The sequence below is a fragment of the Thalassophryne amazonica genome, chromosome 13 (genome assembly GCF_902500255.1).
Source record: "Thalassophryne amazonica chromosome 13, fThaAma1.1, whole genome shotgun sequence".
Classification (NCBI taxonomy): domain Eukaryota; kingdom Metazoa; phylum Chordata; class Actinopteri; order Batrachoidiformes; family Batrachoididae; genus Thalassophryne; species Thalassophryne amazonica.
In genome coordinates this window covers 69044766-69057530 of record NC_047115.1, presented here as the reverse complement: position 1 = coordinate 69057530, position 12765 = coordinate 69044766, and the positions used below count along the sequence as shown (strand labels likewise).

Genomic DNA, 12765 nt, shown 5'->3' with positions numbered 1-12765 from the left:
GACAAGACAAGCGTTCCGAAATAATTTGACCTTCTGCTCTCATGCGAGATATGGAAAAAAGAACCGGATGCTGGGTTAGACTTTCTTATATATTATTGGCTGACGTCACCCATGTCACACCCACTATTGTGTCTTTGTTGGTATAAGATGTGCGCGTGGGCTAATCCAGGTGTTAAGCACCGCCATCTGGCAGTTAGGTGGAATGAAATAGGACTTACTTTAAGTTATTCTGGTTCACATACACCAATTGATGTGTGAGAAGTACCCATCATTGGGGGTAAATGGCCCCTTACTTCAGGCACTGCGGAGCTATTAGCGCATACCACTCTTTTAAATATAAATCACTGCTTTCTGGTTTGCAGTAATGTCCCACCTACAACACTCCTTGATTTGTTCGAGAAGGTCAGCCTGTCGGTGCTGAAGCCTGCTGTCCCACAGACTGGTACAGAATATGGCAATATGCAGACTGCTGTATTGATTTGATTTGATTATTTGATTTATTTGTTGAACGTCATAATTATGTTATTTATAGCTCCTTGCACTTTTTGGTCATGTTGAAAGCTTGTGTGAATTAAAGAAATGCTGCAAAATGTTTGAAGAAAGTTGTATTAAGAGTGAGTTGTATTAAATTTTGACACTTTTTACTGCATGCGAATATCGTCCTCAGATATTGGTATCAGTCTCCAAACCTTCTGATAATCGGTATTGGCACTTAAAAATCCAAATAATTCGACCCTTAGTGCCAACTCTGTGCTGGATCACACCTCGGTTTTAGATCAACATGTCCACAAGAAATCCAAACCAACAAACAAAAAAACACCCAGCACTGGATGAAAATGATAGGTGACACGTGATTAGCATGAATCTATCAAATAAAGCCCTCATTTTCAATAACCAACTTTTTTGAGGGGGAAAATTGTGTGTGTCCAAAACATGGCGGAATCCTGTTTAAATCAAGTTTTTACTGAATACAAAGATTGTCATGTTATTGATGATATTCTCCTCAGTGTACGTTCTCAATTTCAAATAAAGTAGTTCTTCACATGGTCACTGGCAGTAGACAATACATAAACATATGACAGGTCCTTTCTTTGCTCTCATTGCAGTGGATCACTGTGACATGCTCAGCAGCTGCCCTGAGGATGAACCTATGATGCCCACTGAGGAATGTCTTGATGCTGCTACTGATGAGTCCCTGCTTGACACCAACCCCATTCAGTCGCCGCTGCAGGTGTTTGCTGGCATGGGTGGCCTGGCCCTCATTGCAGAGCGGCTGCCAATGCTGTACCCTGATGTCATTCAGCAGGTGAGAGAAAGAAGTATTTCTCATTTTGTAGCTTCACAGTGGGACCTCAAACATCTCACACCATCAACAGAAACCTTATATTTCTTCAAATTCTCCCACCAAGAACTATTCACCAAGCATAAAAAAACATAATTGTCAGATGTTTTTTTAAGCTTTATTTATATACAGTCATACCTTTTCATTCAAGAAATGTGTCTGAAAGCATTTATAACAATTCAAATAATGAACCTTAAAAATGTCAGAAAAACTACAACCTGAAAATCAAGGGAATCCAAAAGGCCTGAAGATTGTCAACTAGACAGCTGACAAAAGTTAATTATGAGAAAATAAGGAGATGGCTAAAAATGTAGTAAAACCAGAAATTAATCAAATGCTAAAAAATTAATCACCTGCTGAACTGAAAAACTTTTTAGTTGCTTCTGAATACATTGATTGAAGCTGTACATATGAAATGTATTTTCAGAGGCTTCTTCAAATCAGAGTAGAGGGCCAATCAGAGGAGAGAAGTACTGTGATGTCACTGGCTGGTCTTTCTCTGCTCTAGCTACTAATCCAACATGGCAGAATCTGCTCCAAAACTGTTGCGTTTCTGTGTAAATCTAACATGTTTCTCATATGTTATGGAAAAGCTAGCAAGAAATAAACACTTCTAAAACTAAAAACGCTGTTTTTGTAACCTGATCGCACCTCTGGAGTGATTTACAAGACATCTAGTTGACGTCAGCGTGCACGCACATCACACGCGGTCAAAAGTAACTTCCGGTCTTTTCAAAAGCTTGTATATGCGCATACACACGCCTTCTGACAGATGTTGTTAAAACAAATAAAATATTGTTTCTGATTGATTGATTGATTGATTGAGTTTATTCTGCAGCATCAATATAAATATGCAGAGGTGAATATATCAATGATACACGGATAAAACAATAAAGCATAAACGCGGAGGGGGAAAAAAGGCAGTCCACAGCTCCACTGGTATATCCACTTGGAAAAATAATTCATTCGCCCATTTTTCCACATCTAATTCCTTTTGTGTAAGACTGAATTAAATATATCATATAATATCATATAAATATTCAGTAATAAGCATTTCTTCTCATGTTCTGATGTCGAACTTTCTGTGTAAAGTATCTCACACACTGCTGAAAATACAGGAGAGGAGCATTGAGCTGCTTGTGACATTCTCTGGCCTCTGGGATTGGCTGTGAGTTAAAGATTGTCTCGAGGGGAAATCCATTTTACAGATGATGTGTTAATAGAAACATAATGAAAAGTACACTTACATGCACCGGCGCATTCATGGACAACAGGGTGTTAAAGTGACAAGCTAATGCAATGGATTGGCTTTAATGTGCTTGCATTCTGCTCTGTGTAATATTGAAGAAAGTACAAGTATCGAATTGGGACTCTGTATTGACAGATTCTCTATTAAATGACTGATCAGGCCCAAAAAACTTATTGGGACAAGCCTATTCTTCACAATTGAGTGTTATATGGTAATAAAAGCTGTTTTAATTACATTATGAATGACATTGAAAAAAATAATCCTCATAAAAATGGTGATCATGGTGTTACTTAAGTGAGTGCACAAAAGTGAATGATGTGTGTTAGTCACGTAATTGTAGTTTGTCTACTTAATTCTTGAAATGTCTTTTGTAAGAATGAAATTTCTGAAGGATATTTTTCATTTGAATTTTAAACACTGATGTGCTGTGCTTGCTCTCAGATTCACCCAGTGATACTTAGTCCTAAATATGGACAAACACTAGAACACCCACAGTTCAAATGATCCATGAATGCCAGCTGGTGTCTGTGCTCTCCTCCTGAATTATGACACTGCAGAGTTGCTGTTCTTTGAAATCCCTCTGTCTGCTTTGTCTCTTTCTGTATGTGCATACTGTAGTGCTCATGTTTGCTTTGCATTTTTATTTCCCTGGATTTCCTGTTTCAGGTCAGTGCCCCGGTGGTGCCCTCTGCCACCCAGGAGAAGCCCAAGGACAGTGACCAGTTTGAGTGGGTAACCATCGAGCAGTCTGGTGAGCTTGTGTATGAGGCACCGGAGTCCATTGCTGCAGAGCCACCGCCAATCAACAAGCAGCAGTCCCAGTCATCATCGTCAACCTCAGTACAGACTATGTCACCAATCCCTGCTCATTCATTGGCAGCTTTTGGATTATTCCTACGCTTGCCAGGCTATGCAGAAGTGCTGTTGAAAGAGAGGAAACACGCCCAGTGTCTGCTCCGCCTAGTGCTAGGTGTCACAGATGATGGAGAAGGCAGTAAGTTAAGAAATACCTTCACAGCTGCCAACACTGACCATCACAGAAATGTTGCGGCATCACATAAACACACTCAGTTTATCATCTGGTCTTGTTTCTGAATTAGTTTTGTTAAAAAAAAATTTAAAAAAAAAGGATGCACCAATCCAATGTTCTTCTTCAATTTAAATTTTGATCCGAGAATAAAGTGTAATCTGATACAATACCAGTGCATAAATGAATCCTTTAAAAATCGCCATGTCTTTCTTCTGTGCAGAAGATACCAGCATAGTGAGATAATTAAAGAATTTTCTTTGTGGTGCAGTACATCTCATTACAAAGAAAAACCTATTCATCTAAAGCTCAAGGAAATGTTTGTTGTTGAATGAATGGTGTTTCTCCTCTGCCTAGGTCACATCCTGCAGTCTCCATCGGCAAATGTGTTGCCCACGCTGCCTTTCCATGTCTTGCGAGCATTGTTCAGTAGCACTCCTCTGACCACTGATGACGGTGTGTTGCTGCGCCGTATGGCACTTGAGATCGGTGCTATCCACCTAATTTTGGCCTGCTTGTCTGCTCTCAGCCATCACGCCCCTCGCAACCCCAACGCCAACACGAATGTCTCTGAGGTAAAGTCTACGTGAGCATACGCACAACAGTTACAACCGTGTTCATGGAGACATCAGTTGACCACACTGATTTCTGGCTCTCAGCTATCAGGGGATTTGATGGTCTAGTGTTTAAGTGTTTGGCTTGAGACCAGAGGATCCTTGGATCAAATCCCAGCCTGACCGGAAAATCACTAAGGGCCCTTGGGCAAGGTCCTTAATCCCTTACTTGCTCCCGGTGTGTAGTGAGCGCCTTGTATGGCTGCACCCTGACATCAGGGTGAATGTGAGGCGTTATTGTAAAGCACTTTGAGCAGCTGATGCAGATGGAAAAACGCAATATGAATGCAATCCGTTTACCATTTGAATATGCAAGAGCTTACTGTACACAATAACTTGCTCATCTGCTTTTCGTTTTCTTCTAGTTTGGTTTATAAATTTAGGTTGTTTTAAAAATAGGTTGGAGTTTAATACCCCTGTCTCACTTTGACAATTTAGCCAGCATATGTTCACCATATTATGCCTCATGCACACACTGTGCGTGCATCATTGTCAAGCGCTTTGGGCTTCTGATTCAGATGGAAAATTGCCATGCAAATACAGTCCTTTTGTCATTTAAAACAATCGAGAGTTAACAATGTAACTACAGTTCTATGAATTCCGGATGACCGCCAGAGGGCGGTGCTTTAGCACCTGGATAACTACATGTGCGCAGCACAGAGGTCGATAATATATACCAGCAAAGTAACGCCATTGGATGTGACCTGGGTGATGTCACTGGTTGTCTTTATATATACCAGATGCACCCAGCGCTCTCTTCTTTCGGAATGAACTCACAAGACTCTGAGTGACAAGTAACTCTGGCGGTCATCCGGAATTCATAGAACCGTAGGTACATTCGTAACTCTCGCTCTATTTCATTCCTCCTGACTGCCAGAGGGCGGTGCTTTAGCACCTGGATGACTTAATACCAACAAGGTCATGAAGAGTCACACTCACCTCGCATCAGCAGTGGGGAGTGGAGGCTGACAACACTGCCGAAGTCACCGCAGGAGGAGCAGCCACATTCAGTCTGTAATAGTGGGCGAAGGTACAGGACGAAGCCCACGTAGCAGCAGCACAAATATCACTCAAAGGGACACCTCTCAGTGCAGCCCAGGAGGTGGACACCACTCTGTTGGAATGACACGTAACCTTAGGAGGCTGAAGACCTCTGGACCTGTATACTTGTAAAATGGCATCCACGACCCAATGCGAGAGTCGCTGCTTTGAGACAGCACAGCCTCTTTGTGATCACCATAACACACAAACAGGGCATCCCTTTTCCGGATCCCGGCAGTCGCACTAATGTACTGCTTCCACATTCGGACAGGACACAGGGAACCTGAAAACAGATAATCCTGGATCAGAATGCGGGACATACACAGCCAAGGAAACTGGCTGGTTAACATGAAAGGTTGAAATTCTCTTGGGTAAAAAGGACGGATTAGGCCACAGCGTAACCCCAGATCCGTCAGAATTCCATCACAAACAGTCCCCAGCGACTGATAGGGCATGGAGCTCTCCCACCCGCTTAGCCAAAGACAGTGCAAGTAGAAAATCAGTCTTCACTGACACCCATTTAAGATCAGCACTTTCAACTGGTTCGAAAGGGGATAAGCTTAGACCCTCCAGGACTAGAGGAAGGTCCCATGAAGGTACGCGTGCAAGCCTTGGAGGCCGCAAACGTAGAGCACCTTTCAAAAAAACGCACACTAAGATGTGTGAACCCACTGACCGGCGCCATCAACGTAGACGTGCCGGGCAGAGATTGCAGCAACATAAACCTTCAAGGTGGCGATAGAAAGGTCTTTTCTTTAGCAGTTCTTGTAAATATTTGAGGAGAATAGGCACAGGGCAACGCTCCGGGTCTAATTTTTGGTTCTCACACCCCCGCAAACAGCTTCCATCTGTTGTCATACAAAGCCCTGGTAGAAGCAGCATATGAATTAAGGATAGTCTGAACAACAGCCTGGTCACAAGAACTTAACAGGAGTCCGGCCCATCAAACAGGCCACACATACAGTTGAAGGCGTTCTGGGTGAGGGTGCCAAATCCTCCCCTGTAGCTGTGATAACAAGTCCTTCCTCTCCGGGAGAGAGAGGTTCCCCCTCGAGGAGTTTGTAAATCATGGGAAACCAAATCCTCCCCGGCCAGAATGGAGCAACCAGCAGCACCCTGTGGCTTCTCTGATCTATCCTGTGCAGTGTCAACATCAGCAGCGGGAGAGGGAAGGCATAAAGGAGGCAGTCTGGCCACGGGTGAGCCAATGCATCCTGCCCCAGCGGGCTGTCTGGTTCCAAGAGGGAGTACCACCGTGGGTAATGTGTCGAGGTGCTTGAAGCGAAAAGGTCCACTTCCGCTACACCATACTTCTGCCAGATCATTTGGACCAACATCGGGTTCAGTCTCCACTCTCCCGGTGGTGGTTTCTGTCTGAAGAGTAAATCTGCAGCGCTGTTCTGTACGTCGGGCAGATGAACTGCTCTGACACTTTGAAGGCGAGGCAACGCCCATAAGAGAAGCCTCCGAGTTTCTGCCAATGAGTGATCGGACCTGGTGCCCCCCTGATGGTTTATGTGATAGACTGTTGACGTATTGTCCGACCGGACAAGAACATGTCTTCCTCTCAGGGCCGGGAGGAAATACTTGAGAACCAGTCGCACAGCGCGAAGCGCCAGCACGTTTATGTGTTGGAGTCTCTCCTGAGGACTCCAGACACCCCTCACCAGAGTCGTACAAGCCTGTGCTGATGCAACTTTGAGTTGAGGCCTAGGTTGTTGATCCAAATCTGTAGGGGACGTAAGAACAGAAGTCCCAAAGGTACCACTAGCGACATTGCCGTCAATTTGCCCATCAACCGGAGCAGCAAACCAAAAGGCACTGTCACAGCCCGTTGAATGTGTGAGACGAGACGAATTACATCGTCCACTCTCTGCGGGGATGGCGATGCAGTCATAGTCAGGGAGTTGATGGTAATGCCGATGAAGGTCGTTTGTTGACTGGGAACAAGAGAACTCTTTGCAAAGTTCACTGTGAGTCCTAATGAGAGACATGGTTCAGTAGAAGAGCTGTGTCGTTGTGCGCCTGCTCCTAATTCGGAGCGCAGACAAGCCAATCGTCTAGTAGGGTAGGATTCTTAATCCAGAGGCTTGCAGTGGGGCTAGTGCTGCAGCCATACCATCTGGTAAATGTACGCGGGCGAGAGAGAGGCCGAAAAGAAGCACCCTGAACTGGTATGCCTGACCTTTGAAAGCAAAGCGGAGAAACTGCCTGTGACGAGGCACCACTGGCACATGGAAATAGGCGTCTTTTTTTTTTTTTTGTTATTCACATTTTATTGTTTTTTTCGATTGTATACAAATAAAAACAGAACACGAACACAGTGGGGTTTTAGTACAAATCAGACAAAGTCAGGTCTAATTACTATTACAAAGGATAGCCATTTTTTCCAAAATTCTTCAAAAACATCCGTCTGGAGTTTCACCTTAAATGTCAACCGTTCCATAGTGAAAATCTGATGTATAATGTTAATCCACTCATTAATAGTTGATATTTCTTTCTGAAGCCAGTGCCTGGTTATACATTTTTTCCCTGCTACCAATAACACTTTCATCAAATAGTTCTGCTTTCGTAAGTTTTAATTCTAACAAATCTCCAAGATATAGTATTTCAAATTTTCTATGAATTTTCTTTTTAAAAACTGTTTCCAAAACAATATGCATTTCATCCCAAAATGGAGTAACAGAAGAACAATTCCAGAATATATGAAAATGGTCTGCCAACGTTTGACCACATTGCCTCCAGCATTTGATCTGGTCTGAATATTTCGACTGTTGGGCTGGTGTACGGAAATAACGAATTGCATTTTTCCAAGAAAATTCTCTCCATGAAGGGGCACTGGTAACGTACCATTGTTGCTGACATATTCTCTCCCAACTGTCCAACGTTAAAGAAAAATTGCCCTCTTTTTCCCACCTATCTTTTAAATGTGTGGAGGATTACCTTGTAATTTTGAATCACCATATACAATTGGAGATAATTTTTGGATTGGGGCATGGTTATATGCACTCGACAGGATATCAAAAATGTCCCCTTTCTCAAAATTGGTTTATGAATGAATTTTTTTTAATAATGTCCCTAATTTGTAAATACCTGAAGTGGTCTTGATTTATTAGTCCGAACTTTCTTTGGATCCTGGAAGCTCATTCACACACCTTTCTCGACAAAGTATAATATGTAGTAAGGCCCTTACTGCACAGGTTTTAAATCCTAATCTACTTTCCCTGGTATGAAATCTGAATCGAAGCAAGCCATTTAAAAAATTCTAATTTCTCATAAATGTCTATTTTTTGATGATGTCCCTCCATACCTTCAGTGAACAGTAAAAATTGGGTTATTATATCTAATACTCATTTTCAATCAAGGGATCTCCATAAGTGTACTAATTGGACGTTGTGCCATTAACCCTGATCTATCTCCTTCCATTTGAATTGTAACTTGGGTTACACCAGTCAGACTAATGGTCGCAGTTGTACTGCGTTATAATAGCAATGAGGCAAGGTAAAGCAAGCCCCCCTTGCTCGTTAGACAGGGAAATAGGCGCTTTTAAGTCGACACTTGTGAACCAGTCGCCTGGTGTGATAGTTTGAACGACGTCTACTGTGCAGAGCTGTGAAACTGCAGCACTTTGAATAACGATTCAGACGTCGGAGTCAAGGAATAGGCGAAAGCCGCCATCCTTCTTTGGAACAAGGAAGTAAATTGAATAGAACACCCTGAGCTGGTCTTAACTGTGAACTGGCTCTATGGGCCCCCTTCTCCAGGAGTTCCAAAATCTCCTGTTGTAGGGCGGCAGACTGCACCGAGTCAGAAACAACAGTCATCCTCACCCCATTGAACCTTTGGAGAACGACATCTGAACTGAATTCTGTAACCTTCGAACAAGGTGAAATGACCCATGGGGTCTTGAACTTTTAGCCTCCCAGTGGCTGAGTTGATTTCGTGAAAAACGGCTGGGGGCCAAACGTTGGCAGTCAGACCCGACCACCTCTGCCTCGCATCCCTGAGGACTCCCCTCAAAGACTTTGAGAGGGCAAGGGCTAAATGGGACAGTGAGTTGCCTGGGTGACCGATGTGAGCAGCTATGTCATAGCTTTTGGTGAGGAGGTCATCAGTGACCCTACACTGAGGTCGTGGGCAGCGGGCATCCGGCCGAACGCAATCAGCTGGAGCCACAACCAGTTCGCAATAATGCTGTCAATGGCGGGCATACGGTTCAGACCATACTGCACCGAATCACACATAGAGCTAAGGGCTCTACAGTCCTGCGATAGATGTGTCAATGTTTTGGGGTCTGCCCAACATCGGTGGAGCTCCTCAATATATGGTTGTGAAATTGGAACGTTGAACTCAGGCTTCTGAGTGACTTTGAAAAAGGCACTTGAAGCGGTGGTTTCCGCAGGGGGATTGTTGACCCCAAGCCTGGATAAAGCCAACTGAACAGCTTGCTTGACAAAGGATAGTCCAGGTCCGGTTTGCGGCAGGGACTCTGCCTCAGAGGTGTGAGAGCCCACTAATGAATGGCTTGGAGAAAGACCCCTCTCATCCTCATCCTCCACACAGTTTATATCACTTGTCATGTACAAGGAATCAGTCGCAGCAATAGACACGACATCTTCCTCCTGCTGAGTAACTACCTGGTCTGATCAGCCTCATTAGGGACATCAGGAACTGTCCACTGCATCCGTGCTGTATATTCAGAAGCAAGGACTTAATCTGAGCAAACTCAGAAGTCAATGTTTCGACCTTTTCAGCCAAAGCATGGTCATGAGTAACCTCTTAGCAGAAGGGCTCCTGCATGTGGGCTTTACGGTGCTTTTGTTCCTTCCTGGGGCTGAGGCCAAAGTTGCACTAGATATGCCACTTTCCAATGCCGCAAGTCTAGCAGATCTCTATGCCAGTGGCATGCTGGCACAATTAAGGCAGGCATCGCCAGTCAGGGCTTCCGTCAGGTGTCCGATCCCAAGACACGAGGGACAAAACATATGTCCATTCATCTGGGCTCAAGGGACCAAAACAGGTACTACAGCCATGCAACAAAGGCCCTGTCACATTGTGGACTGCGTGCAGATGGCTAACGCAAGCCCTGACGGTTACAGATGGAAAGACAAAGCGTGAATCACATGCAGTGTAAATAGTAACCAAAGGCACGGAGCGTGAACGCACTCACAGCCGTCGATTTTACACATGGCACAGCTCGTGAAAGCACTCACAGCCGTCGACTTGACATGAGCACTGAGCGTGAAGCACTCACAGCCGGCGACTTGACACGAGGCCACGGAGCGTGAAGCACTCACAGCCGTCAACTTGACACGAGACACGGAGCGTGAAGCACTCCAGCCGTCGACTTGACATGAGGCACGGAGCGTGAAGCACTCCAGCCGTCGACTTGACACGAGGCACGGAGCGTGAAGCACTCCCAGCCGCTGACTCGACACGAGCACGGAGCGTGAAGCACTCACAGCCGGCGACTTGACACGAGGCACGGAGAGTGAAGCACTCACAGCCGTCAACTTGACACGAGGCACGGAGCGTGAAGCACTCCAGCCGTCGACTTGACACGAGACACGGAGCGTGAAGCACTCAGCCGTCGACTTAAACACGAGGCACGGAACGTGAAGCACTCCAGCTGTCGACTTGACACGAGGCACGGAGCGTGAAGCAACTCAATAAGCCGCTGACTCGACACGAGGCACGGAGCGTGAAGCATCACAGCCGTAGACTTGACACGAGGCACGGAGTGTGGAGCACTCACATCTGCAGACTCGACACGAGGCACGGGGCGTGAAGCACTCACATCCGCAGACTCGACATGAGGCAGGGAGCGTGAAGCACTCACAGCCGCAGACTCGGCACGAGGCACGGAGCGTGAAACACTCCAACCGCAGACTCGCAATGAGGCACGGAGCGTGAAACACTCACAGTGTAAAAGCTAATACAAGGCCCGGAGCGTGAACACTCACAGCCAAGTATAACATGATGCACCCAGCCGAAAAACTCACAGCCCAAGTGCTAAGTCACTTAGAGCAACGACGACAACACTAGCTGCTAGCGGAGCTGTTAACTTAGCAAAATGGCGGCACTGCAGACGAAGTATTCAAGGAGTGGAAAACACTCACAGCAAGCCCAACACAGTACACTATACTGGTTCTGATACACACACTACCACGTAGTTAACGGGGTTAGTGACACAACTAAATAAATAGCCAGCTTTCGTCGAAACAACACAGCTAATGTGCACAGAGGAAAATACCCAGCAGGGCAGTGGCAAAGGCGCGCACCTGGCTTTTAGGAAGGTGTACTCATGACAGGTGTCAGTCAAAGAATACGAAACAAAACAAAAAAACGGTGAAGCCGTGTCTCGCTGCCTCTGGAGGACGTGTGCAGTGCATGTAGCTCCAACCAAAGGTGGGTTGCGAGGCTACAAGCGAGAGCTGCAATCGCAGCTAAATGCGTTCTCAATCTCTAAGAATGCGAGAATGTAGAAAAGAAGCGAGCGCTGGGTGCTTCTAGTATTAAAGACAACCAGTGACATCACCCAGATCACATCAATGGCGTGACTTTGGTTGTTATATATTCTCGACCTCTGTGCTGCGCACATGTAGTTATCCAGGTGCTAAAGCACCGCCCTCTGGCGGTCAGGAGGAATGAATAGAACTGCATTTTGTTTTAGTTTCACTTTAACTATAGCTGCTTCAAAATACTTGAACAAATTTGTGTGCAGTTTATAGTTCATTCACACGATTCACACAGCACACAAGTAAGAGAGAAAGATCTGGAGCATTTTCATATTACACTGGCAACACCTTTACTGAACGTTCATGATTGGGAAAGAAGTCACAGACATGGTAAATATATCACATTTTCTTAATTAATAAAAAAAAAAAGCATTTCAGTGATTGAAAAGACATAAATTTGCCTTTCCTTCCACTCCACTCCTGCAGTAATTGACTCCTGGATTAATTTTTGCAGCAGTTCAGAAATAAAACCTGCTTGTTCTTCAGTGATGAATGTTTTCTGGGAATTCCTGGAAATCCGGGTCGTTACTTCCATGGCGATCGTTTCCAGGTTAGTTGTATTTTCCTGGCCCTCATTGGATTTAGTCTGGGCTGATGTTGATATCTGTAAAATCATTTGGAAACATCTCTGATGAGAAGTCACAGTGGATGTCTGACATTTTCACATCCTGTTGCGAGACTGAAAGATAAATATAACCTGCTGCCGCTTGTCCAGATAGCAGCCAATGAGAGGCACTGTGACAAATTTTACTCCGTGCCGTGCTGAAACTACAAAACAAATGGATGAAATGTTGTTCTGCTGCAGGGAGACAATTTAAAGTTCATCAGGAATAAATTCAAATGGGGCTAGTTCAACCCGACTTTTAAAAAAAAATTTCATACAGAAAAGCTAACACTCCCGGTAAGTCTTTGATTTTTATATCATGTTTCAAAATCTGTCTTTGGGAGCGGAGCGTTTTGACCTTCGGAGGCTG

The 12765-nt window shown here is 44.8% G+C and overlaps 1 protein-coding gene across 1 annotated transcript in view; it reads left to right on the top strand.

The window, feature by feature from the left end:
* Window positions 1-12765, top strand: part of birc6 (baculoviral IAP repeat containing 6) — a 346340-nt gene that overhangs the window by 169773 nt on the left and 163802 nt on the right. The window contains exons 60-62 of the mRNA XM_034184474.1: window positions 1107-1306; window positions 3258-3585; window positions 3976-4193. Coding sequence (XP_034040365.1) covers window positions 1107-1306; window positions 3258-3585; window positions 3976-4193 — 746 coding nt within the window. The remainder of the gene's footprint in view (window positions 1-1106; window positions 1307-3257; window positions 3586-3975; window positions 4194-12765) is intronic.